This window comes from Macaca thibetana, chromosome 14 (genome assembly GCF_024542745.1).
Source record: "Macaca thibetana thibetana isolate TM-01 chromosome 14, ASM2454274v1, whole genome shotgun sequence".
Lineage (NCBI taxonomy): Eukaryota > Metazoa > Chordata > Mammalia > Primates > Cercopithecidae > Macaca > Macaca thibetana.
This window is the reverse complement of record NC_065591.1, coordinates 110,746,306-110,774,047: the sequence shown is the minus strand read 5'-3', so window position 1 is coordinate 110,774,047 and position 27,742 is coordinate 110,746,306. Positions and strand designations below refer to the sequence as shown.

The window sequence follows — 27,742 nt, the reverse complement described above, 5'->3', positions numbered from 1 at the left end:
GTCCAACCAATTGTACATTTGGAAAAATAAAACTTTATTAAATCAAATGAATGAGTATGTCTGTTTCCTAAGAAAGACAATGATAAAGAATTCGGTGGAAAGTAGGGGTTTGTTGACTTTGCTTTTAGCCTCATGGTAGTTGGTAAAGCATGATTAGCTTTTTTCTGTATGTGACTGCTTCTTCATTGCTGCAGCTTCAGTTTTGAATTGATGTCTGAAAGGAAATAAAGGGTTAACAGGATGAAGAGTGATATCTCCAAAAAGGAGGTTGGATGGGTAGGTTGGAGACCTGGCACTGAACACATACCTGGACTGCCAGCGTCGTCCATTATTCCAGACTCGGCCAAAAGAGGGCAGCCAGCCTGCACTGGTCCTGGAGCTGTGATCAAAGTTGGCCCCAACTCGGTCTGGGGGGAGTTTTTTCAACTTCTGTTTTTCCTCTGTGCAATGATAAGGAAACAGCTTTTTATTTTTCTTTATTAAAGAATATAGAGGCCGGGCGCGGTGGCTCAAGCCTGTAATCCCAGCACTTTGGGAGGCCGAGACGGGCGGATCACGAGGTCAGGAGATCGAGACCATCCTGGCTAACACGGTGAAACCCCGTCTCTACTAAAAAATACAAAAAACTAGCCGGGTGAGGCGGCGGGCGCCTGTAGTCCTAGCTACTCGGGAGGCTGAGGCAGGAGAATGGCGTAAACCCGGGGGGCGGAGCTTGCAGTGAGCTGAGATCCGGCCACTGCACTCTAGCCCGGGCGACAGAGCCAGACTCCGTCTCAAAAAAAAAAAAAAAAAAAAGAATATAGAGATGGGGTTTCACTATGTTGTCCAGGCTGTTTTCAAACTTCTGGGCTCAAGTGACCCTCCCACCTCAGCCTCCCAAAGTGCTAGGATTACAGCCATGAGCCATCACACACAGGCAAGGAAACTGTTTTTGAGTGTGAAGATTTAGAAGACCCTCTCTTGAATTAGTTTACTTACTTTCTTTAAGAAATTCTTCATAGGATGGTCCTATTTCTTGGTTCCCACCGATGTATTCATCTTGGATCATCCAGGGAGGTGTGGCACCTGAAAAAGAAATAAAGGCTTTTTTTTTTTTTTTTTTTTTTTTTTTTTAAGTCTTCAGGCTATTGTGAAGCATGACCTAGCTGTTAGCTCACCTCTCCTAATTAAGAACTAGAAATGTCTAAAAGCAAAAAGCAAAGCCCAGGAATTCTGGAGCTTAGGAAGAAGGCCCTAGGCTAATTTAAAGCAACGTACCTCATATGTGATAGTCATTTTCAAATGGCTTTGAGGCATAATTGACATAACGATACACATTTAAATTTGGTGACTTTTGAGTGAAGCTATTACAATCAAGACCCCAAACATCTGCCTCTAAGTATCACTGCCCCCATTAAAATATTTTCCTGTCCAGGCAATCAGTGATCTTTCCGTTGCTTTATTGGTTTGTATTTTTTAGGATTTTCTGTGTGTGGATATTGAGTGGGGTCTGGCTTTTTTTGTTTTTTTTTTTAGAGGAGTCTTAACGCTAGCCCAGGCTGGAGTGCAGTAGCACGTTCTCAGCTCACTGCAACCTCAGCCTCCCGAGTACTGGGAATACAGGTGCACACCACGACGCCCAGCTAATTTTTGTATTTTTAGTAGAGACAGGGTTTCATCATGTTGGCCACGCTGGTCTCAAACTCCTGACCTCGTGATCCACCTGCCTCAGCCTCCCAAAGTGCTGGGATTACAGGCGTGAGCCACCGCGCCGGCCGGGTCTGGCCTTTTGAGATTAATCTGTGTTGTATGTATCAAAAATTCTGTCTTCATCCTGGAGTACTATTCCGTTGTTAATCCATTTGCCTGTTGATAGACATTTGAATTGTTTCCAATTTGGAGCTGCTACAAATAAAGCTGTTCTGAAGGTTTGTGTACAAGTCTGTGTAGACAGGCTTTCTTTTCTCTAGTTAGGAGTGGAATGGCTGGATAATATCGTAGGTGTATCCTGAACTGTTTTCCGAAGTGACTATTACCAGTTTACATTTTAAACAGTAGTGTATGAGGGTTTGGTGGTTTTTCTTTTTTTTTTCTTTTTTTTTTTTTTTTTTTTTTTTTTTTTTTTTTTTTTTGAGACGGAGTCTCGCTCTGTCGCCCAGCCCAGGCTAGAGTGCAGTGGCGCGATCTCGGCTCACTGCAAGCTCCGCCTCCCGGGTTCACGCCATTCTCCTGCCTCAGCCTCACGAGTAGCTGGGACTACAGGCGCCCACAACCGCGCCCGGCTAATTTTTTGTATTTTTAGTAGAGACGGGGTTTCACCGTGGTCTCGATCTCCTGACCTTGTGATCCGCCTGCCTCGGCCTCCCAAAGTGCTGGGATTACAGGCGTGAGCCACTGCGCCCGGCCTCTTTTTTTTTTTTTGAGACGGAGTCTTGCTCTGTCGCCCAGGCTGGAGTGCAGTGGCCGGATCTCAGCTCACTGCAAGCTCCGCCTCCCGGGTTTACGCCATTCTCCTGCCTCAGCCTCCCGAGTAGCTGGGACTACAGGCGCCCGCCACTTTGCCTGGCTAGTTTTTTCTTTTGTATTTTTTAGTAGAGACGGGGTTTCACCGTGTTAGCCAAGATGGTCTCGATTTCCTGACCTCGTGATCTGCCCGTCTCGGCCTCCCAAAATGCTGGGATTACAGGCTTGAGCCACCGTGCCCGGCCGAGGGTTTGGTTTTTCTACATTGCCAAACACTTGGCACAGTCAGTCTTTAATTTTTGCCATTCCAATATATACATAGTGGTATTTCACTGTGGTTTGCATTTCTCTAATGACTAATGATGAACATCTATGCTTTTATTGGGTTGTTTAATATCAAGTTGACAGTTCTTCCTATATTCTGGATACAAGGTTTTTACCAGATACATATGCTTTATCTTGGCCAACTTTATTAAAAAAGAAAACAAGAAAATTATCTCCCAGGGTTTTAAAAACTCTGCCCTGGACCTTACCTGAGTGGATGTTACCAACTCCTGGTATATCCTGTAGTTGGAAATGGGAAAAAAAAATGCTAGTTAAAGTCTAGCCATGATTAGAAAAAAAAAAACAAAACCTAGAAAAGATAGACAGATTACACTTCAAAAGAGGTGGCTGTGACTGCTGCCACAATGCTAAATTCTGCACCCCAGCTGATGTTAAACTTTGAAAGCACAGTAAGTCATTCTTAAGACAGCCCTGTCCTTAGGAAGCTCACAGTCATAACAGTGGAGATGTCCGTAAGTAGAGTGGCTATTACGTGCCAGGTGAGCAAAACCTTGCCTTCACAGCACACATATAATTGGGGAACAGCATTAAGCACAAGTTAGGTAAATTACGTTTGCAACTTTACATGGTGCTACATCCACTTGAAATAGAGATAACCTGTTCAGATAAGCCATTTATGAAAAAGTGACATTTGAGCTAACAGTTAAAGGAAGGTAAACTTTAGGTGATAAGGGAAGGAAAGCATGTTTTAGGCAATGGCAACTGTAAAAGCCCGTAGCAACACAATCAATACAGCTGAAGTGTAGAGTAAGATCATAAGTGGTACGATGATTTTCTGTTGGTGAGGCAGGATTGAAGGGGGAGTAGAAGTTGTCCAAAAGCTGAATAGAGGCAGACAGATGTTTAAAACTGACTGCTTGTTGACAAGATATGGGAGACGGAAAAGGAAAGGATCTGCATCTAGTGATTGGAAATACAGGAGTGGTGGAGGTTAGTTTCAGATGCCTATGGGATATTTAAATATAATAGTCCTGTGTTGAGTTGGTACTATGAGTTCTACAGAGGGCAAGATTTAGGAGTTGGCACTCCTAAGTGGCAATACATGTGAATAGGATCCCTTTGGAGGGTGAGAAGAAGTCTGAGAACACTACTAGGGAACAGTGAAGTAAGAAGGAAAAGCCTGCAGTGGAGACAGCAGTGACTAGAATAGGTAGAAAATCAGAAGAGGGGTCCTGAGACCTGAGGGAGCATTGGCTCTCATCTGGCTTGCTTATCCTTTGTACCTGATGGCCAATGAATGTCAGAGATGGTCCTATCTCCATCCAGTCAAGCTCTGGAGCTGGTGGCAGGTCCAAGTTTGAGGGCTGCTGTGAGCTGGAAGCTACTTGGCTGAAAAACATGAGCCAGGCTGGCAGATGAGGTCCTTGAGCCATGAGGGTGGTAAAGATTAGATCTGTTTCCATTTCCCGGCCAAAAGGTTGCAGAATGTTCTAAGATGTCAAATTCCCAACAAGAGATTCTCTAACAGTCTTACCTGTTCATCCCTTTCCAGCTTCTAGGTGCTGAAGAGCCCTCTTCTGGGTCTGGCACTGCCTGAGGCTGAGTTTGATTCAGGAAAAATAAATGTGTCTGGGATGCTTAAGAGCCTGCCTAGGCCATGCCTCCACCCTCCAGACCCCAGTATCACATGAAGGAAACAAATTAGCATATGGAAGGTACTGCCCTGCCATCTTTTACAGACTCTTCCCTCCCTCCCTCCCAGCCCCGTCCACATATTCACTGACTAGGCCTGCCCCCTTGTGCACAGGTAAGGGAATTCAAGCCAAGCAAATGAGAATGCAGTCAGAGTTCTCTTAGAAGCACTTTTTCATGGCCAGGTGCAGTGGCTCACGCCTGTTATCCCAGCAGGCTGAGGCAGGTGGATCACCTGAGGTCAGTTCAAGACCAGCCTGGCCAACATGATGAAACCCTATCTCTATTTAAAATACAGAAATTAGCCAGGCGTGGTGGTGACACCTATAATCCCAGCTACTCAAGAGGCTGAGGCAGGAAAATCGCTTGAACCTGAACCTGGGAGGTGGAGGTTGCAGTCAGCCAAGATTGTGCCACTACACTCCAGCCTGGGTGACAGTGAGACTCTGTCTCCAAAAAAAAAAAAAAAAAAAAAAAAAAAAACAGCACTGGTTCATGAAATGCTGGACTTGGGAATGCCAGGGATCAGTGGATTTGGATACTTGTCTGGATCCTCCGAGGGAAACCAACCTCTAAGACAGACCGAACCACCTCCTGCCGGCTCTGCTCCATCTCGCGGATCTGAGCTGCCATCTGTGGGAGAGAGGCTGCTTAGACAGGATCATGGGGGCCAGTTTCTTCAGAGGCCTTTCCTTTAACTCAGGGGCCCTCCACCCCCAGGCGTGGACCAGTACTGGTCTGTGGCCTGTCAGGAAGCAAGCTGCAACAGCACTGCTGCCTGAGCTCCTGTCAGATCAGCGGTGGCATTAGATTCTCATAGGAGCGCAAACACTATTGTGAACTGGGCATGCAAAGTATCTAGGTTGCGCGCTCCTTATGAGAATCTAATGCCTGATGATCTGAGGTGGAGCAGTCTCATTCTGAAACCATCCCCTGCCTGGGTCCATCTGGAAAAATCATCTTCCACGAAACCAGCCCCTGGTGCAAAAAAGGTGAGGGACTGCTACTTTAACTTACCTCCTTGATCACCTCATCCTCCTTTTCTTCGTAGGAATCCAAACCTTTTACCATGGATTTCTTGAATCTAAAAAGAAAAGGGGCAAAACCGCCCAGAACCCATTCCCCACCAGTTATGAAAAGCTCCTCAGATTTTTTTTTTTTTAATTTTGAGAAATTTCAAATTCAGAAACAAAACAGTATAATAAGCACCTATGTACCTCTCACCCAGAGTCATTGTAAACATTTTGCCACGCTGGCTCCATTTCTTTTGTACAGACACATGTCCTCTTTGCCAAAACAAAAATAGGTTTAGATGTCAAACCAGATTTTCAGCACGTATCTCCCAAGAAGAGGAACATTCAACCATGATACCATTACCACATCAAGAAAATTATTCTTTTTAGTGTTCAGGTATTTGGCTGGTTAGTATAGACATGGTTTATATGTCTTTACACTTGAGCGTAGGCATACAGGCCAAAGTGGAAGGATTGCTTGAGCCCAGGAGTCTGAGACCAGCTCAGGTAACATAGTGACCCTGTCTATACAAAACATACAGAAATAGCCAGGTGTGATGGTGCACGCTTCTAGCCCCACCTACTTGGGGGGGGTGGGAGCATTGCTTGAGCCTGGGAGGTTGAGGCTGCAGTGAGCTGTCATTGTGTCATGGCACTCCAGCTTGGACAACAGAGCAAGACTCCATCTCAAAAAAAAAAAAAAAAAAAAAAAGGCCGGGCGCGGTGGCTCACACCTGTAATCCCAGCAGTTTGGAAGGCCGAGGTGGGCAGATCACGAGGTCAGGAGTTTGAGAACAGCCTGACCAACATGCTGAAACCCATCTCTACTAAAAGTACAAAAACTAGCCGGGCGTGGTGGTGCGCATCTGTAATCCCAGCTACTCAGGAGGCTGAGACAGGAGAATCACTTGACCATGGGAGGCGGAGGTTGCAGTGTGCCAAGATCAGGTCATTGTACTCCAGCCTGGGTGACAGAGTGAGACTCCGTCTCAAAAAAAAAAAGAAGCGAAAACTGTTCAGGCTGCTGGTATCTCCTGGCCACTGGCTGCCACTACGGTTCATTTATCTGGAACCTGGGCTCCTGAAGATGCAGCGCTGGAGCAGAGAGATGATGCTGACAGGGTGTATTGGTCTGTTTTCACACTGCTGACTGATAAAGACATATCCAAGACTGGGTAATTTACAAAGAGAAAGAGGTTTAATGGACTTAGAGTTCCATGTGGCTGGGGAGGCCTCACAATCACAGCAGAAGGTGAAAGGCATGTCTTACATGGTGACAGGCAAGACAGAATGAAAAACCAAGCAAAAGGGGAAACCCCTTACAAAATGGTCAGATCATGTGACTTACTACCATGAGAACAGTATGGGGGAAAATGCCCCCATGATTCAGTTATCTCCCACTGGGTCCCTCCTACAACATGTCGGAATTACGGGAGATACAGTTCAAAAAAATTTGGGTGGGGACACAGCTAAACCTTATCACAGAGGTTGATGACTGACCCAGTCACATTAGAAATAGGTGGACTTAACCGGGCACAGTGGCTGACGCCTGTAATCCCAGCCCTTTGGGTGGCTGAAGTGGGCAGATCACAAGGTCAAGAGATCGAGACCATCCTGGCCAACATGGTGAAACCCCATCTCTACTAAAAATACAAAAATTAGGCCGGGCGCGGTGGCTCACACCTGTAATTCCCACTTTGGGAGGCCGAGGCAGTCGGATCACGAGGTCAGGAGATCGAGACCATCCTGGCTAACACGGTGAAACCCCGTCTCTACTAAAAATACAAAAAATTAGCCGGGCATGGTGGTAGGTGCCTGTAGTCCCAGCTACTCGGGAGGCTGAGGCAGGAGAATGGCATGAACCCGGGAGGTGGATCTTGCAGTGAGCCGAGATTGCACCACTGTACTCCAGCCTGGTAACAGAACGAGACTCTGTCTCAAAAAAAAAAAAAAAAAAAAAAAAATTCCAAAAATTAGTTTGGCATGGTGGCCTGCGCCTGTAGTCCCAGCTACTCGGGAGAATCGCTTGAACCTGGGAGGTAGAGGTTGCAGTGAGCTGAGATCATGTCACTGCATTCCAGCCTGGCGAAAGAGCGAGACTCCATCTCAAAAAAAAAAAAAAAAAAAAAAAAAAAAAAAAAAAATCCTGCCTACTCTGAAGGCTGAGGCAGGAGGATTGCTTGAGCCCAGACGTTTGAGGCTGCAGTGAGCCATGATTGTACCGCTGCACTCCAGCCTGGGTGACAGAGCAAGACCCCGTCTCAAAAAAAAGAAAAAAGCATCTCAAATTATTTAACCAAATGGACTAAAAGCACATAATGATAATGGATAGTATAGACTGCCAGGTTTCTTTCCTTTACTTTGTGCGATTATCACCAGGAAATTTCTCTATGGGTCTCGTAATCCACAACACCTGAGTGTATCACATGAGTGAGCAGGACAATGAAGACACAGTGGAACACAATTGGACTTTCTATAGACTAACCTGGAAGGCAGGTATCTAATTTCCAAACCAGAAGTTCCTGGAAACTGAGTTCAAGGAAATAGAAGAAACTGATTTAAAAAAAACATTACACTGTGGTTGAAGTCCAGAAATTTCTAGGCGGCTGGCTGGGCACAGTGGGTCATCTGTAGTCCCAGCACTTTGGGAGGCTGAGGTGGGAGGACTGCCTGAGACCAGGAGTTTGAGACCAAAGGAAAAGAAAATGACAATGTGGAATTGTAAAAAAAAAATTTTTTTTTGAGACAGCGTCTCACTCTGTCGCCAGGCTGGAGTGCAGTGGTGCCATCTTGGCTCACTGCAACCTCCGCCTCCTGGGTTCAAGCGTTTCTCCTGCCTCAGCCTCCTGAGTACCTGGCACTACAGGCGCCTGCTGCCACACCTGGCTAATTTTTTAGAGACAGGGTCACTGTGTTAGCCAGGATGGTCCCAATCTCCTGACCTCATGATCCTCCTGTCTTGGTCTCCCAAAGTGCTGGGATTACAAGCGTGAGCCACCGCGCCTGACCAAAAACTTATTTATTTGAGGACCAGAGAGAAGTTTTGTGCTTTAGCAGACTCCTCCATGTTTTCTTCTTTTCACCCTGTTCAAACTCTCCAGGTACTGTTTTTTTTTTTTTCTCTTTTTGAGACAGGGTCTTTTGCTATGTTGCCCAAGCTAGAGTGCAGTGGCATGATCACAGCTCACTGCTGCCTCAACCTCGTGACCTTCAGCATTCCTCCTGCCTCAGCCTCCCCAGTAGCTAACACTACAGGCAAATGTCACCATGCTTGGCTAATACAATTTTTTTTTTAGAGATGGGGTTTTGCTATGTTGTCCAGGCTGGTTTTAAACTCCTGGGCTCAAATGATCCTCTGTCTCAGCCTCCAAAAGTGCTGGAATTATAGTCATGAGCTACTGCAACTGAATTGCCGTTTTTTTTTTTTTTTTTTTTTTTTTAAGAGACATTCTTGCTGTGTTGCCCAGACTGGAGTGTAGTGGTGGGATCACAGCTGACTGCAGCTTCAACCTCCTGGGCTCAGGTGATCCTCCTGCCTTGGCCTCCAGAGTAAGTATGGACTATAGGCTAGCCTTCAAAGCAGGTAGGACTATATACCCCACTAATCCACTAATCCAGATACCCTTTTTATTAAAAATGTGAAAGTCAGGCCGGGCCCAGTGGCTCATGCCTGTAATCCCAGCACTTTGGGAGGACAAGGTGGGCAGATCATGAGGTCAGGAGTTCAAGACCAGCCTGGCCAATATGGTGAAACCCCGTCTCTACTAAAAATACAAATTAGCGGCCGGGCGCGGTGGCTCAAGCCTGTAATCCCAGCACTTTGGGAGGCCGAGGCGGGTGGATCACGAGGTCAGGAGATCGAGACCATCCTGGCTAACAGGGTGAAACCCCGTCTCTACTAAAAATACAAAAAAACTAGCCGGGCGTGGTGGCGGGCGCCTGTAGTCCCAGCTACTCGGAGGCTGAGGCAGGAGAATGGCGTGAACCTGGGAGGCGGAGCTTGCGGAGCTTGCAGTGAGCCGAGATCGCACCACTGCACTCCAGCCTGGGTGACACAGCGGGAGACTCCGTCTCAAAAAAAAAAAAAAAATACAAATTAGCCAGGCATGGTGGTGTGTGCCTATAGTCCCAGCTACTCGGGAGGCTAAGGCAGAAGAATTGCTTGAACCTAGGAGGCGGAGGTTGCAGTAAGCTGAGATCGCGCCACTGCACTCCAGCTTGGGCAACAGAGCGAGACTCTGTTCCAAAAAAAAAAAAAAAAAAGGTCTGAAAATCATTATGGTATGTAATCTATCCTTATTATAGTGCTAAAATGATTTCTGATAAAATAGTTCCTAACTCAACTAGAACACTATGAAGAATGAAAGAATGAGCAGAGTACTCATGATGCCTTTGAGTAAAATCGAAATATACAGCGTGATCTAATTTCCAAACCAATAGGCAGTATTGTAATATTAAAGGAAAACTATTCCAATCACTTAGAAATACTTGCTAAGTACTGCTTTTTATAGTTATGACAACTGTTTTTTCTATGCATATGAATCAAGCAACCAAATATTTATAACCATGGAAATACCTGATTAGAAATATTTCTTTTTTTTTTTTTTTTTTTTTTTTTTTTGAGACGGGGTCTCGCTCTGTCCCCCTTGCTGGAGTGCAGTGGCCGGATCTCAGCTCACTGCAAGCTCCGCCTCCCGGGTTCAGGCCATTCTCCTGCCTCAGCCGCCCGAGTAGCTGGGACTACAGGCGCCCGCCACCTCGCCCGGCTAGTTTTTTTGTATTTTTTAGTAGAGACGGGGTTTCACTGTGTTAGCCAGGATGGTCTCGATCTCCTGACCTCGTGATCCACCCGTCTCGGCCTCCCAAAGTGCTGGGATTACAGGCTTGAGCCACCGCGCCCGGCCGATTAGAAATATTTCTAACCTGGGCCAGGCTCGGTGGCTCACGCCTATAATCCCAGCACTTTGGGAGGCCGAGGCGGGCGGATCACCTGAGGTCGGGAGTTCAAGACCAGCCTGAGCAATATGGTAAAACCCCATCTCTACTAAAATTACAAGAATTAGCTGGGCGTGGTAGTGTGGGCCTGTAGTTCCAGCTACTCAGGAGACTGAGGCAAGAGAATCGCTTGAACTCAGGAGGTGGAGGCTGCAGTGAGCCAAGATCATGCCACTCTAGCCTGGGCAACAGAACAAGACTCTGTCTACAAAAAAAGAAAAAAGGAAATATTTCTAATTATTGGCCAGGTGCAGTGGCTCACACCTGTAATCCAGCACTTTGGGAAGCCAAGTCGGGTAGATCATTTGAGGTCAGGAATTTGAGACCAGCTTGGCCAACATGGTGAGACCCTGTCTCTACAAAAATATACAAAAATTAGCCCCTTTTCACAAGATGGCGCCAAAAGCTAAGAAGGAAGCTTCTGCCCCTCCTAAAGCCAAAGCGAAGGGTCTGAAGGCCAAGAAGGCAATGTTAAAAGGTGTTTACAGCCACAAAAAAAAATCTGCACATCACCAGCCTTCCAGTGGCCCAAGACACTGCGACTCTGGAGGCAGTGCAAACATCCTCAGAAGAGCACCCCCAGGAGAAACAAGCTTGACCACTATGCTATTTATCAAGTTTCCTCTAACCACTGAGTGTCCCATGAAGAAGACAGAAGACAACACACTTGTGTTCATGGTGAATGTTAAAGCCAGAAAGCACTGGAAGAAGCTCTATGACACTGATGTGGCCAAGGTCAACACCCTGATTCGGCCTCATGGAGAGAAGAAGGCATATGTTTGACTGGCTCCTGATTACAATGCTTTGGATGTTGCCAACAAAATAGGGATCATCTCAACTGAATCCAGTTGGCTAATTCTAAATATATGTATATCTTTTCACCAGTAAAAAAAAAAATAATAAATTATCAAGGCCTGGTGGCTCATGCCTGTAATCCCAGCTACTCAGGAGGCTGAGTCAGGAGAATTGCTTGAACCCAGGAGGCAGAGGTTGCAGTGAGCCGAGATCACACACCTGCCCTCCAGCCTGGACAACAGAGTGAGACTCCATCTCAAAAAAAACCCGAAATATTTCTTTTGGATTCTGAATGAAAATTTTCCTATGGGAGAAATCTTACTTCTTATGCCTGTTACAGTATAATTCCCAAATGTACCATCAGAAAAAAGAAAAAAAAAAACCTTATTTTTAAAAGTATACATAGAAATCTTTTTTCTAGGCTGGGTGTGGTGGCTCACGCCTGTAATCCTAGCACTTTAGGAAGCCGAGTCAGGTGGATCACTTGAGGTCAGGAGTTCAAGACCAGCCTGGCCAACATTTTGAGACCCCCCTCTCTACTAAAATACAAAAATTAGCTGGGTGTAGTGGCATAAGCCTGTAATCCCAGCTACTTGGCAAGCTGAGATGGGAGAATCGCTTGAACCTGGGAGGTGGAGGTTGCAGTGAGCTGAGATTATGCCACTGTGCTTCAGCCTGGGTGACAGAGTGAGACTCTGTCCAAAAAAGAAACATCTTTTTTCTATTCCTATCACCTCTAAACATTTTTACTGACCCACAAACTGGATCACACCAACTGGTTACACTAACTGATATGTGATCAGTTTCTTTTCCTTTTTTTTTTTTTTTTGAGGCAGTTTTTTGCTCTTGTTGCCCAGGCTGGAGTGCAATGGATGGCACGATGTCAGCTCAGTGCAATCTCTTGCCTCCCGGACTCAAGCAATTCTCCTGTCTCAGCCTCCCGAGTAGCTGGGATTACAGGCATGAACCACCATGCCCAGCTATTTTTTGTATTTTTAGTAGAGATGGGGTTTCACCATATTGACCAGGCTGGTCTTGAACTCGAACTCCTGACCTCAAGTGATCCTCCTGCCTCGGCCTCCCAAAGTGCTGGGATTACAAGTGTGAGCCACAGTGCCCGGCCATGTGATCAGTTTCATTAACTTCTCTAAAAACAAATTCATATTTATTTTTAGAGATGGGGTCTTGATACATTGCCCAGGCTGGCCTCAAATTCCTGAGCTCAAGCTATCCTCTTACCTCAGCCTCCTGAGTAGCTAGGACTACATGTGTGTACCACCACATCTGGCAGTTTCATTAGTTTCTTGATTATCCTTTAGGCATTCCTTTTTGAGAAAATAAGCAGATACAGTTGACTTTTGCACAGCGCAGTTCGAACTGCACAAGTTCACTTGAAAAAGTTTTTGGAGATTTGCAATAATTTGAAAAAACTTACAGATGAACCACATAGTCTAGAAATATGAAAAAAATTAAGAAAAAGGTATGTCATGAATGCATAAAATATATGTAGATACTAGTCTTTTATTATTTATTACCATAAAATACACAAATCCAGGCTGAAACAGGAGAATCGCTTGAACCTGGGAGGCAGAGGTTGCAGTGAGCCGAGATGGCACCACTGCACTCCACCTTGGGTGACAGAGCAAAACTCCCTCTCCAAAAAAAAAAAAAAAAAAGTTAAAATCTATCAAAACTTACACACAGAAACACAGACTGTACATGGTGACATTCGCAGTCAAGAGAAATGAAAATAAATGTAAAGATGCAATATTACATAACTGCATAAAATTACACTCCAAACTGTACAACTGTCACAATTTTGTAGCCACCTATTGCAGTGAACTCAAGTGTTGTGAGTATCTGCTTAAAACACAGTAATGCTGGTCATCTTGTAAGCAGTTGTCTCACCAGTAAATTGCATATTACAGTGAAAGTGATCACTCATGGTTCCTGCATATTTTTCAGTAATGTCATACCATTAACCTTGAATAGTAACGTGGGACCTATAGGAGGCGCCATTAGTGATGCCTGAAGCGCTCCCAAGAAGCAGAGAAAAGTCATGACATTACAAGAAAAAGCTGAATTGTTTGATAAGTACTGTAGATTAAGATCTACAGCTGCAGTTGCCCAGCATTTCAAGATAAATGAATCCATACACATTGACAAAACCCATGTGGAAAAAAAAAGGGTGAGGGGTGAGCATGGTGGCTCACTTTGAAAGGCTGAGGTAGGCGGATTGCTTGAGCACAAGAGTTCGAGACCAGCCTGGGCAACATAGCAAAACCCCGTCTCAATTTAAAAAAGAATTTTTTTTTTTTTCCTTTTGAGACAGTTTCTATTTTCTGCCCAGGCTGGAGTGAAGTGGTGTGATCTTGGCTCACTGCAACCTCTGCCTCGCCAGGTTCAAGCAATTCTCCTGTCTCAGCCTCCTGAGTAGCTGGGATTATAGGCACCCACCACCACACCCAGCTAATTTTTGTATTTTTAGTAGAGATAGGGTTTTGCCATGTTGGCCAGGTTGGTCTCAAACTCCTGACTTCCCATGAGCCACCATGCCCGCCCCCAAAAAAATTTTTTTGGTCTAAAGGCAAAGAAAAAAATAACTAAATCCAGCCTAAGGAACACTGTAAAAAAAATAGGAGGGGCCGGGCGCGGTGGCTCAAGCCTGTAATCCCAGCACTTTGGGAGGCCGAGGCGGGTGGATCACGAGGTCAGGAGATCGAGACTATGCTGGCTAACATGGTGAAACCCCGTCTCTACTAAAAATACAAAAAACTAGCCGGGCGTGGTGGCGGGCGCCTGTAGTCCCAGCTACTTGGGAGGCTGAGGCGGGAGAATGGCGTGAACCCGGGAGGCGGAGCTTGCAGTGAGCCGAGATCACGCCACTGCACTCCAGCCTGGGAGACACAGCGAGACTCCGTCTCAAAAAAAAAAAAAAAAATAGGAGGAAATTCATGAAGCTATCACTGCACCTTGCATGCTTTGCACAATACCTTTTTGTCTTCATATTGAAAGCACAGCTTTTATGTGGGTACAGGGTTGTTAGAAAGGCCTACCTACCGCCGGGCGTGGTGGCTCACGCCTGTAATCCCAGCACTTTGGGAGGCCGAGGCGGGCGGATCACAAGGTCAGGAGATCGAGACCACGGTGAAACCCCGTTTCTACTAAAAATACAAAAAATTAGCCGGGCGAGGTGGCGGGCGCCTGTAGTCCCAGCTACTCAGGAGGCTGAGGCAGGAGAATGGCATGAACCCGGGAGGCGGAGCTTGCAGTGAGCCGAGATTGCGCCACTGCACTCCAGCCTGGGCGACAGAGCAAGACTCTGTCTCAAAAAAAAAAAAAAAAAAGGCCTACCTACAGCTTCTAATAGGATTCAAGAAACAGCAAAATCATTACATGACAAAACAAAAGGAAGGTGAAGGATCTAAAGCTGGAGAATTTAATGCCAACAAAGGATGGTTTGATACTTTTAGAAAGAAGTTTGGCTTAAAATATGTCAAAACAGCAGAAGGGGCAGCTTCTGCCAACCAAGAGGCAGCAGATGAATTCCCAGATACCATTAAGAAAATCACTGAGACCAGGCATGATGGCTCACACCTATAATCCCAGCACTTTGGGAGGCCAAAGCGGGTGCATCACAAGTCAGGAGTTAGTGACCAACCTGGCCAACATGGTGAAACCCCATCTCTACTACAAATACAAAAATTAGCCAGGTGTGGTGGTGTGCGCCTGTAATCCCAGCTACTTGGGAGGCTGAGGCAGGAGAATCATTTGAACCCAGGAGGTGGAGGTTGCAGTGAGCTGAGATTGTGCCATTGCACTCCAGCCTGGGCAAAAAGAGCAAAACTGTGTCTCAAAAAAAATAAAATAGAGTTCAAAACTATTAAAAGTAGGTACTGGCTGAACAGCAGTTTCTTACAAACTATAAACAGCCTCTTCTAACGTTAGTATTCTCTGTGCCTCACATTTAAGTAGTTGACAATAGCCAACTTTTAGTATTGTTCTCTATTTGCTAAATCCCATCCCCCAACCAAACCTCAAGAACTGTCACATTTTTGTGTCCAACATAGTACCTAGAATAAGAAGTGCTATGAAGACAGTAGATACTTCAGAAGTCCCTCCTGAACTTTCCAGTTAATAGAGTAAGCTCCCATACCTGACAAAGATCCAGAGAATTCACTCTGCTACTTCATGTTCAATACCAGTGACTCACCGTACATAATCCTGGGGAGTGACCAGAAACTTCTCTTTCATTTGGACCTCAGCTTTGTTCTCCCACCAGAATTTGTTGGTTGCTTTCTTGTGCTCAGGGCTGAAAATGGAGAGGATAAGTAATCTCAGCTATAGATTATAAAATATTACTCAGATATTAAGCATTAGGTTTGTAATGCAAACTGACATCTGGGTTTCTGCCCGGGGCAGGGCTGAGAGAGGAACACTGTTACCATCTCTTCAAGATCTCGTGTCTCTTCTTTCCATAAAATTGTGAGAATCTGAGGGGAGGTTAGGGGCGGTAACCAAGTTGGCTTTCGCAGCCAGACCACCAGCACCACTTGGGACCGTGGCAGCATAGGACCCCTACCCTAAAAAGGCTGGCAGCACCTGTGAAGTGACTCAATCCATCCATCTTGATCAAATCACAAAAGCGTTCTTTTTGTTACCCACTCCAAACCCTCCTCCCGTATATGTATGCGTCTGTGCTGGAGCAGGCTCCCAGTTCGGCTCTCACCTGGCCAGATGCTCCAGCAGCCCCCCGTACAGCACCGTCAGGTTTCCATGGCTCAGGTGTTCCCGCACCTCACAGCCGCAGCACAGGCACCAGCAGCATCGCTCGTGTTCCGGCACGTAGCGCTCCACCTGAGCGGCGCGGATGGCCTTGCGGGCCGCCTCCACCTGCGGGAGAGAGACGAAGTAGAACCCCAAGGGGGGCACCCAAATCAACCCGCTCTGGCCTTCACCGACCTGCCCCGCACTCCCATCCCATCTCTAGCCTTGCCGCCGCACCTGGGGCAGGAGCCTCTCCAAAGCCTCCTTCAGCTGCCGCTGGTGCTTGCGGCTGTAGACGTGCCCGCGACCACAGAAGAAGGTCTGGCGGCACAGAGGGCAGCGCTGCGCCGGCGCCATAGGCGGGGGACCCGGTATCACCACCACTAGCAGCTGATCCTACGCCATCCGGCGGCCCCTGACCCCTGACCTCTGACCCTTCGGGGCGGGGCTAACCCAGCGGCCCCCAAGCGCCCAGCAGGCGCCACTGCAAGCCCTTCTGCGGCTGCGCAGACTCCTCCCAGGCCTCTGGTCCCGCCCAGGCACCAGCATTCCAGAGTCCGGCCGGTTAAGGGGGAAGGCGGCGCCCTCCTGCAGATGTGCGGGGACGTGCGCCCTCCGCAGCGTGAGGCTCACAGGCCACACACAACTCGGCATTGGCCAGGACCTGTAGTAGCCAACAGGACACTTAATAACTGATGTATAGGTGCGCACTGTGTGTACAGAGCTTTACGTTAACCACCTCAGTGTCATCTCGCTGAGGTTGTGTGGTTTACTACTGTTAGCACATTTTTAAGCGGGAAACCTGAGGCATGAGGAGGTAAGGAGCTTTGAGGAGGGTTGCACAGGTGTTAAGTAGCACGGTCAGCACCTGAGCCCCGGCACTCATCAGGGCGGCGGATGGAGGGGAATGCCTGCTGGAGGCGACCACGAACTAAAAATCGTAGTCGCCCCCACAGGGTGTGCTCGCCGTGGCTCCTATAAAGCTGTAAGGGAAGCTACACAGTCTGCAGCGTCGTTGCTGAGGGATCGCACAGTTCCCGTAGATTTTGCTGCTAGTTCTGGTGCACTAACCTGGATGGACTACTGTCTGTAGGGCCTGCACAGGGTCAGCGCTACAGAATTCAGGCCCGGCGTAACTACTTCCCCCTTCAGATCTTCACTTCCTGTTGGAACTGTCCTCTAGACTCTAGCCTCTGCCAGAAATAATTCATTTTGAATACCCTTGTAACTCCCAATTCCTTGATCTCCCATCATTCTCCTGGCAGGGTCAGTCCTCGGCCTTGTCCCCCCAAATTGCTCCGTCTCTGAATCCAGACTCTGAAGTTCGGCTCTGCCTACCTAACCTTAAGTTATCCCATGTGGCCTTACCATCAGCCTAGTCTTTGACTGCAGGGAAACCTCTCTTCCTAAAGAAGACACCTCTTTTCATTCATTCACTCTGGAAATGATTCAATGTCTGCCTGCTGCTGATGCTTTGCTCTCCACCAGGGGTTTTCAAAGTGTGCTTCCCCGCTCCCCCCGGGCCTAGAGCATCAGCATCAGGGAATTTGTCAGTAACGCACATTCTTGGGCCCCAACCCAGAACTACTGAATCAGAAACTTGGGGTGAGGGCCGGTCACGGTGGCTTATGCCTGTAATCTCAACACTTTGGGAAGCAGAGGAGGGCGAATCACCTGAGGTCAGGAGTTGAGGACCAGCCTGGCCAACATGGTGAAACCCTGTCCCTACTAAAAATAGAAAAATTAGCCAGATGTGGTGGCGTGTGCCCATAATCTCAGCTACTTGGGAGACTGAGGCAGGAGACTCACTTGAACCCAAGAGGTAGAGGTTGCAGTGAGCCAAGATTGCACCACTGCACTCTAGCCTGGGCAACAGAGTGAGGCTCCGTCTCAAAAAAAAAAAAAAAAAAAAAAAAAAAAAGGAACTCAGGGTGACGCCCAGCCAGCTGTGGTTTTATGAGCTCTTCAGGGGATAGTGATGCGTGATCAAATTTGAGAAGCACTGGTCTAGGTCTTAGATCCTCTTGGTTCACTTTCCTCATTGGATCTCAGGAATGTTCAGCTACACTCTCAGGGCAACTTCTCACTTCACTTGACCTTCCAAGACCTCTCGTTCTGTCAAACCCCAATTTTGGATCAACCCACATATCCTTCCCTCATGTGTTCCAAAGCTGGTCAGAGTAGTCTACACTACTATCTGCTTCAACTTCTGGTAACGTCTAAGCCTTCAACAGTTTTGCTTGTGAAACTGCTTCACTGAAGTTCTCCACCACCAAGTAGTCAGCTAGCATCAGAATTCGGCTTGTGTCAAATGGAACTCAACATCTTCCTCTTCAGGACATCCCCTATTTTCATCCTCCCGGTGAATGACACCACCAAGTTAAAGCCTGGAGGCTGCGTGTGCTGGCTCATGCCTGTAATCCCAGCAGTTTAGGAAACTGAGGTGGGCAGATGGCTTGTGCCCAGGCGTTTGGGAGCAGCCTGGCCAACATGGCGAAACCCTGTCTCTACAAAAAAATACTGCTGGGCACAGTGGCTCACACCTGTAATCCCAGCACTTTGGGAGACTAAGTGGGCAGATCACCTCAGGTCAGGAGTTTGAGACCAGGCTGGCCAACATGGCAAAACCCCATCTCTACTAAAAATACAAAAATTAGCCTGGTGGGGTGGCATGTGTCTGTAGTCCCAGCTACTCGAGAGGCTGAGGCAGGGGAGCTGCTTGAACCCAGGGGGTTGCAGTAAGCCAAGATAGTGCCACTGCACTCCAGCCTGGTCTACAGAGCCAGACTCTGTCTCAAAAAAACAAACAGGCCAGGCATGGTGGTTTACGCCTGTAATCCCAGCACTTTGGGAGGAAGGGTGGGCGGATCACCTGAGGTCAGGATTTCGAGACCAGCCTGGCCAACATGGTACAACCCCGTCTCTACTAAAAATACAAAAATTAGCCAGGCATGGTGGAGAGTGCCTATAATCTTAACTATTCCGGAGGCTAAGACAGGAGAATCGCTGGAACATGGGAGGCAGAGACTGCAGTGAGCCTGTCGCGCCACTGCACTCCAGCCTGGGCAACAGAGCAAGACTCTTATCTCAAACAAAAACAAACAAACACCAAACAAAAATTAGCTGGGCCTGGTGGCATATGCCTATAGTCCCAGCTACTTGGGGGACTGAGGCAGGAGGATTGCTTGAGCCTGGGAGGTTGAGGCTGCAGCAATGAGCTGTATTTGTGCTACTGCACTCTAGCCTGGATAACAAAATGAGACCTTGTCTCAAAAAACAAACACAAAAAAAAGCCGGGTGCCGTGGCTCACACCTGTAATCCCAGCACTTTGGGAGGCTGAAGCAGGTGGATCACAAGGTCAGGAGATCGAGACCATCCCAATATTGTGCCACTGCACTCCAGCCTGCCAGCCTGGGCAACAGAGTGAGATTCCATCTCAAAAAAAAAGAATAACTCACCCCAAACTTCCAGGCTTTTTTTTTTTTTTTTTTTTTCCTTTGAGACGGAGTTTCACTCTGTCACCCAGGCTGGAGTGCAGTGGTTAGATCTCGGCTCACTGCAACCTCCGCTTCCTGGGTTCAAGTGATTCTCCTGTCTCCGCCTCCTGAGTAGCTGGGATTACAGGTGTGTGCCACCACACCTGGCTAAGTTTAGTGTTTCTAGTAGAGACAGGGTTTCACTGTGTTGGTAATGCTGGTCTCAAACTCCTGACCTCAGGTGATCCACCTGCCTCGGCCTCCCAAGGTGCTGGGATTACAGGCGTAAAACTCCCATGCTGGGCTGGTCAAAGTGCTGGGATTACAGGCATAAGACAATGCACCTGGAACTTGGCTTGTGTCAAATGGAACTCAACATCTTCCCTTTTACTCAACCCCACCAACATCCACTGCACACAAGTTGTCTTATTCACTGGACTTCTAATATGTTTAAGGGGTCTGTCTCCATTTATTTTTTGAAACAGGGTCTTTCTGTGTTGCCCAGGCTGGAGTGCAGTGGTTGTTCACAGGGGCCAACCTACTATTGATCAGCAAGGGAGCTTTGGAGTTTTTAAAAAAATTTTTTAAGCCAGTCAAATTTAGCAGTGGGGGGTTGTATACCAACTTTAGTGACACTAATGTTATTAAATTCTAATAACCCACTACCATCAGACCAGCCCAGCATGGGAGTTTTGACCTGCTCCATTTCTGACCTGGGCTGTTTCACCCCTCCATAGACAACCTGGATGGTCCCCTGTCCTGGGAGTTCACTATATTGATGCTAAATTTAGTGTGGACACCCAAACTGCATAATGCATTACAGTGTAGAACTCCTGGGCTCAAGGGATCCTCCCACCTCAGCCTCCTGAGTAGCTAGGACCACAGGGTACACCATGGTGCCCAGCTGTCTTCCTTTTTTTTTTTTGAGACGGAGCCTCACTCAGCTGTTCAAGCTAGAGTGCAGTGGTGCGATCTCCGTTCACTGCAACCACCGTCTCCTGGGTTCAAGCAATTCTCCTGTCTCAGCCTCCTGAGTAGCGGGGATTACAGGCACCCACCATCATGCCCGGCTAATTTTTGTATTTTAGTAGAGATAGGGTTTTACTGTGTCGGCCAAGCTAGTTTTTAACTCCTGACCTCAGGTGATCTGCCTGCCTTGGCCTCCCAAAGTGCTAGGATTACAGGCGTGAGCCACCACGCCCAGCCCCCTACCCTTAAAAAAAGAAAATCTATATATGTATAATAGAGACAGGGTCGCGCTATATTGCCCAGGCTGGTCTTGAACTCCTGGGCTCAAGGGATCCTCCTGCCTCGGCCTCCAAAAGTGCTGGGATTACGGGCATGGGCTACCGCACCCTATCTTACATTTTTTTAAACTCAGAGCATACCTCATTTCAATTCTCCTCCTCTCTTGCTTTGGTTCACATAAAATCTTTCTAACTGGTTTCCAAGTGTCTGCTCTTACGCTCCATATATCCTCATACTCTAGTCTGCTCCTACGAGCTTCAGCATCTTCAGCTCCTCTGCCTGGAATTTACATCTTTCCAATCCTGCCTTACAAATTTTCTATTATATAAGGCTCTGAATTATGAACTAGAAGTAATTTCCATGAAGCTGATGACTTTATCTTGCATATGGTAAGCTCTAAATCAATGTTTATTGAAAGAATGAAATGTCACCCCTTTGTGAAGCCTTCCAGAGTTGTCTCTGAAGAATTAATTCCTCAACTTCAAGATCCTTTGCTCATCCTGTCATCATTTTTGTCTAGCAGTTAGTTGAAAACCAATAATTGAAAAGCTCCTCGGCCGGGCACGGTGGTTCATGCCTGTAATCCCAGCACTATGGGAGGCGGAGGCGGGCGGATCACGAGGTCAGCAGATCGAGACCATCCTGGCTAACACGGTGAAACCTTGTCTCCACTAAAAATACAAAAAATTAGCTGGGTATGGTGGTGGGCACCTATAGCCCCAGCTACTGGGGAGGCTAAGGCAGGAGAATGGCGTGAACCCGGGAGGAGGAGTTTGCAGTGAGCCGAGATAGGGCCACTGCACTCCAGTCTGGGTGACAGAGCGAGACTCTGTCTCTTTTTTTTTTTTTTTTTTTTTTTTTTTTTTTTGAGACAGAGTCTGGCTCTGTCGCCCAGGCTGGAGTGCAGTGGCCGGATCTCAGCTCACTGCAAGCTCCGCCTCCCCGGGTTCATGCCATTCTCCTGCCTCAGCCTCCTGAGTAGCTGGGACTACAGGCGCCCGCCACCTCGCCCGGCTAGTTTTTTGTATTTTTTAGTAGAGACGGGGTTTCACTGTATTAGCCAGGATGGTCTCGATCTCCTGACTTCGTGATCCGCCTGTCTCAGCCTCCCAAAGTGCTGGGATTACAGGCTTGAGCCACTGCGCCCGGCCGACTCTGTCTCAAAAAAAAAAAAAAAAAAAAAAAAAAGAAAAACTCCTCAAGTTCAGGGATTGTGTTCTATTCATGCCTGACTCTTAATTAACAGATGGTGGTCCTCTATGTATGCTTGTCAAATTAAGTAAAAACCATCAAAACCCAGGCACCTTGAGGTTAAGATGCCCTTTAGTGGTGGGAGTTAGTGCATGGAAGGAGCCCAGGAAGCATGCAGCTAACAGCCTGCTAATTAGTAGTATCAAGCTACCAAATGGGCTCATGGGTAGTTTTCCTTAAAAATTGTAAAAAATGGGCCAGGCATGGGGGCTCACGCCTGTAATCCTGGCACTTTGGGAGGCCAAGGCAGGCGGATCACGAGGTCAGGAGTTTGAGACCAGCCTGACCAACATGGTGAAATCGTGTCTCTACTAAAGATACAAAAATTAGCCGGGCGTGCTGGCGCGCACTTGTAATCCCAGCTACTCAGGAGGCTGACGCAAGAGAATCGCTTGAACCCAGAGACGGAGGTTGCAGTGAGCTGAGATTGTCCCACTGCACTCCAGCCTGAGTGACAGAGCGAGACTTTGTCTCAAAAAAAAAAAAATTGTAAAAAATTTCCTTTATTAAAAATTGTAGCCCAGGTGCGGTGGCTCATGCCTGCAATCCCAACACTTTAGGAGGCCGAGGCAGGTGGATCACTTGAGATCAGGAGTTTAAGACCAGCCTGGCCAACATGTGGCCAACATAGCAAAACCTGGTCTCTACTAAAAATAGAAAAATTAGCCAGGTGTGTTGGTGCTCACCTGTAGTCCCAGCTACTCAGGAGGCTGAGGCACGAGAATGGCTTGAAACCAGGAAGTGGAGGTGCAGTGGGCTGAGATCATGCCACCGCACTCAAGCCTGGGTGACAGAGCTAGACTGTCTCAAAAAACAAAACAGGCCGGGCGCGGTGGCTCAAGCCTGTAATCCCAGCACTTTGGGAGGCCGAGATGGGCGGATCACGAGGTCAGGAGATCGAGACCATCCTGGCTAATACGGTGAAACCCCGTCTCTACTAAAAAATACAAAAAAAAAAAAAAAAAAAAAAAAACTAGCCGGGTGAGGTGGCGGGCGCCTGTAGTCCCAGCTACTCGGGAGGCTGAGGCAGGAGAATGGCGTAAACCCGGGAGGCGGAGCTTGCAGTGAGCTGAGCTCCAGCCCGGGCGACAGGGCGAGACTCCGTCTCAAAAACAAACAAACAAACAAACAAACAAAAACTATAGGCCGGACATGGTGGCTCACGCCTGTGATCCCAGCAGGCAGATTGCTTGAGCTCAGGAGTTTGAGACCAGCTTGGGCAACATGGCAAAACCTTCTCTACTAAAAATATAAAAAATTAACCAGGCAGGATTGTGTGCGACTGTGGTCCCAGCTACCAGGGAGGCTGAGACAGGACGATTACTTGAGCCCGGAAGGCAGAGGTTGAAGTGAGCTGAGATCTTGCCACTGCATTCCAGCCTAGGTAATAGAGCAAGACTAAGTCTCAAAAAAAAAAAAAAAAGAAAGAAAAAAGAAAAATTGTAAAAAGCAATTTATTGTAAAAAACAAAAACTGTACAGAGGCTACAAACAATTGCCCCATTTATGTTGCCTACCCAGTCCTCAAAGGTGGCCATTGCTGTTTGACACCTATATTGATCAAGATGTTTTCTGTTTAGACTTCATATATATATATAAACATAATTTCTGCCATATTTGGAGTAATTTTGAACACACTGTTCTGGTACTCTTTTTTTGTAATTCCTCAAAATGTATTGTGGTTATCTTTCCTTTTTTTTTTCTTTTTTTCGAGATGGAGTTTCACTCTTGTTGCCCAGGCTGGAGTGCAGTGGCGCCATCTCGGCACACCACAACCTCCACCTCCTGGGTTTGAGTGATTCTCCTGCCTCAGCCTCCCAAGTAGCTGGGATTACAGGCATGCACCACCATGCCCGGCTAATTTTGTATTTTTAGTAGAAACAGGGTTTCTCCATGTTGGTCAGGCTGCTCTCGAACACTCGACCTCAAGTGATCCACCCACCTCGGCCTCCCAAAGTACTGGGATTACAGGCGTGAGTCACTGCACCCGGCCTTGTGGATATCCTTCTGTCAGTACATAGAGCATGATATTAAGTGCTATCCACATACTGCTGACTCTCAGTGGATTTACATTTTCACCTCAGACTTCTCTTCTGAACTCCAGACTTATAACTATCTACTTGACATTGACATAACCACCCTGATGTCTCACAGATTCCCTTTTTTTTTTTTTGAGATGGAGTTTTGCTCTTCATTGCCCAGGCTGGAGTGCAATGGTGCGATCTCGGCTCACCGCAACCTCCGCCTCCTGGGTTCAAGCTCAAGCGATTCTCCTGCCTCAGCCACCCGAGTAGGTGGAATTACAGGCATGCGCCACCACCCCCACCTAATCTTTTTTTTTTTTTTTTTTTTTTTTTTTTTCAGTAGAGACGGGGTTTCGCCACGTTGGTCAGGCTGGTCTCGAACTCCCGACCTCAGGTGATCCACCCATCTCAGCCTCCCAAAGTGCTGGGATTACAGGTGTGAGCCACTGCGCCCGGCCCCCCCGCCTTTTGTTTGTTTTTGAGATGGAGTCTTGCTCTGTCACCCAGGCTGGAGTGCAGCGGTGCGATCTCGGCTCAGGGCAACTTCTTCCTCCTGGGTTCAAGCAATTCTCTTGTCTCAGTCTCCCGTGTAGCTGGGATTACAGGCGTCCACCACCACGCCTAGCTAATTTTTGTATTTTTAGTACAGATGGGGTTTCACCCTGTTGGCCAGTCTGGTCTCAAACTCCTGACCTCATGATCCGCCCGCCTCGGCCTCCCAAAGTGCTGGGATTACAAGTGTGAGCCACCGTACCTGGCTAATTTTTGCATTTTTAGTAGAGACAGGGTTTCACCATGTTGGCCAGGCTGGTCTCAAACTCCTGAATTCAAGTGATCCTCCCACCTCAGCCTCCCAAAGTGCTGGGATTATAGGTGTGAGCCACCACGCCTGGCCTCACAGATTCCTTTTATTTATTTATTTTTAATTGGAGACAGGATCTTGCTCTGTCATTACTCAGGCTGGAGTGCAGTGGCACAATTATGACTCACTGCAGCCTTGACCTCCCGGGCTCAAGCAATCCTCCCACCTCAACCTGCCAAGTAACTGGGAGCACAGGCATATGCCACCATGCCCAGCTTATTTCTTTTTTGTAGAGAAGGGGTCTCGCCATGTTGCCCAGGCTAGTTTCCAACTCCCGGGCTCAAGTGATCCACCCACCTCTGCCTCCCCAAGTGCTGGGATTACAGGTGTAAGCCATCGTGCCCGCTCTTGTCTCACAGATACTAAACACAGAACGCTCAAACCTGCTACTCCTGCAGGCTTCATCTCCTCACCATTCACCTACTTGCTCAAACCAAAAACCTCAGAGTCATTCTTGTCGTTTCTTCTCCTGCAGTCAATACTATTGACTTGTTTTTTCTACCTCCATGATGCATCATCAAATTGTTCTTCTGCCTGTCTCCATCTCTACTGCCACTACTACTCCAACCGGTCTCATTTACCGCAGTCACCTCCTAATGGGTCTTCCTGCTTCCATGTTGGCTTCCCCCGACAAGCCACTGTCAACGAATGGCTAATTGTGATTAACAACAATGACAACAACAAACAGGTTAAGTAAGTTACTTAATTACTTTTCACCATACTGGAAAAAAGTCCAAATGCCCCGTTATAGCCTAGAAAAGCCTACCCTGAGCCTCTCCCAGTTTCACCTTGGATCCTTCTGCCCTTGTTTAGTGTGTTCTGTCTTCCATGGTCTCATCCCCATTTGCTCAAAAGGCCAAGGTATGTCTCTACCTCCAGGGCTTTGTCCATTCTAACCCCTCTATTAGAATGCTTTTCCTCTGGCCTGGGGCGGTGGCTCACACTTGTAATCCCAACACTTTGGGAGGCTGACGTGGGTGGATCGCTTGACCTCAGGGAGGGTAGAAGACCAGCCTGGACAACATGGTGAAACCCCGACTCTACTAAAAATACAAAAATTAGCAGGATGTGATGGCATGTGCCTATGGTCCCAGTTCCTCAGGAGACTGAGGCAGGAGAATTGCTTGAACCTGGGAGTGCAGTGAGGTGGGATTGCAATTCTGCCTAAAAAAAGAAAAATAGGCCGGGCGCGGTGGCTCAAGCCTGTAATCCCAGCACTTTGGGAGGCCGAGATGGGCGGATCACGAGGTCAGGAGATCGAGACCATCCTGGCTAACACGGTGAAACCCCGTCTCTATTAAGAAATACAAAAAAACTAGCCGGGCGAGGTGGCGGGCGCCTGTAGTCCCAGCTACTCGGGAGGCTGAGGCCGGAGAATGGCGTGAACCCGGGAGGCGGAGCTTGCAGTGAGCTGAGATCCGGCCACTGCACTCCAGCCTGGGCGACAGAGCGAGACTCCGTCTCAAAAAAAAAAAAAAAAAAAAAAAAGAAAAATAACAAAGTAATCGATAAGTGAAAACTAGGTGCAAGTACAGGAGTTTATTAGAGAGCAAAGTGGGCAAAGGCAGATTTTTTTCCAAGTCCCATTTTCCCCAAAGGCTGTATTGTTTTGTACTTTCTTTCTGATCTGCTGCATTTTGGGATCCACTTGCAACTTAAACCTGATGTTGGCCAGGTGTGGTGGCTCACGCCTGTAATCTAGTACTGTGGGAGGCCGGGGCAAGTGGATTGCCAGAGCTCAGGAGTTTGAGACCAGCCTGGGCCACATGATGAAACCTCATCTCTAGTGAAATACAAAAATTAGCCAGATATGGTGGTGCACGCCTGTAGTCCCAACTGCTTGGGAGGCTGAGGCAGGAGAATCGCTTGAACCTGGGAGGCAGAAGTTGCAGTGAGCCGAGATTGCTCCATTGCACTCCAGCCAAGGCAACAGAGTGAGACTCCATCTCAAAAAACAAAAACAAAGCAAAAAAACCCTGATGTTAACAAGAATGTGCACAGTGATAAGGCTGTATACAAAGTGCAGATGAGGTGGACAAATTGAGGCGAAATCAGATGAAAGCAGAGCTTGCGACTCAGGACCCTCTCCTTCCTGGGAGCTGAATAGATTAGGGTGGTAGGAAAGAGGCTCTGGCTGCAGGAGAGCTCTGGGTGGGCCCAGAGCAACTGACCTGACCTGGTCTCCCTTACCCACTCCTTTAGTGGCTATCACTTAGAAATCAGTATCCAGGTCGGGTGCGGTGGCTCACGCTTGTGATCCCAGCACTTTAGGAGGCTGAGACAGGTGGATCACCTGAGGTCAGGAGTTTGAGACCAGCCTGAACAATACGGTGAAACCCCATCTCTACTAAAAATACAAAAAAATTAGCCAGATGTGGTGGTGGATGCCTGTAATCCCAGCTACTCGGGAGGCTGAGGCAGGAGAATGGCTTGAACTCGGGAGTTGGAGGTTGCAGCGAGCAGAGATCGCACCATTGCACTCTAGCCTGGGCAACAAGAGCAAAACTCCATCTCAAAAAAAAAATTAGCCGGGTGTGGTGGTATGCACCTGTAGTCCCAGCTCCTTGAGAGGCTGAGGTGGGAGGATTGCCTGAGCCCAAGGAGTTCGAGGCTGTAGTCAGCTCACACCTGTAATCCAGCACTTTGGAAGGCTGAGCAATTGGACATCTACAAGCCAAAAATGAACGCTGACCATACAAAAATTAACTCAAGAGGCCAGGCGCGGTGGCTCACGCCTGTAATTCCAGCACTTTGGGAGGCCAAGGCAGGTGGATCATCTGAGGTCAGGAACTGGAGACCAGCCTGGCCAACATGGTGAAATCCTGTCTCTACTAAAAATACAAAAATTAGCTGGGCCTTGTGGTGCATGCCTGTAATCCCAGCTACTAGGGG

At 47.7% G+C, this 27,742-nt stretch overlaps 2 protein-coding genes across 3 annotated transcripts in view; one reads left to right on the top strand and one right to left on the bottom strand.

Annotated features, from left to right (window-relative positions):
• Positions 1-47, top strand: part of RPS25 (ribosomal protein S25) — a 34,546-nt gene extending 34,499 nt beyond the window's left edge. For both annotated transcript variants that reach the window (XM_050758468.1, XM_050758467.1), the window contains one exon: positions 1-47. The gene's annotated coding sequence lies outside the window, so the exon portion shown is untranslated.
• CENATAC (centrosomal AT-AC splicing factor) lies at positions 14-16,444 on the bottom strand. The gene is made up of 11 exons (XM_050758442.1): positions 16,227-16,444; positions 15,952-16,115; positions 15,436-15,534; positions 5,437-5,503; positions 4,990-5,052; positions 4,262-4,326; positions 4,011-4,116; positions 2,976-3,006; positions 979-1,065; positions 308-440; positions 14-214 (listed from the first exon to the last, which is right to left on the bottom strand). Exons 1-11 carry the CDS (start codon positions 16,344-16,346, stop codon positions 154-156), a joined length of 996 nt encoding a protein of 331 aa, XP_050614399.1. The 5' UTR covers positions 16,347-16,444; the 3' UTR covers positions 14-153.
• Between the last annotated feature and the right edge of the window lie 11,298 nt (positions 16,445-27,742).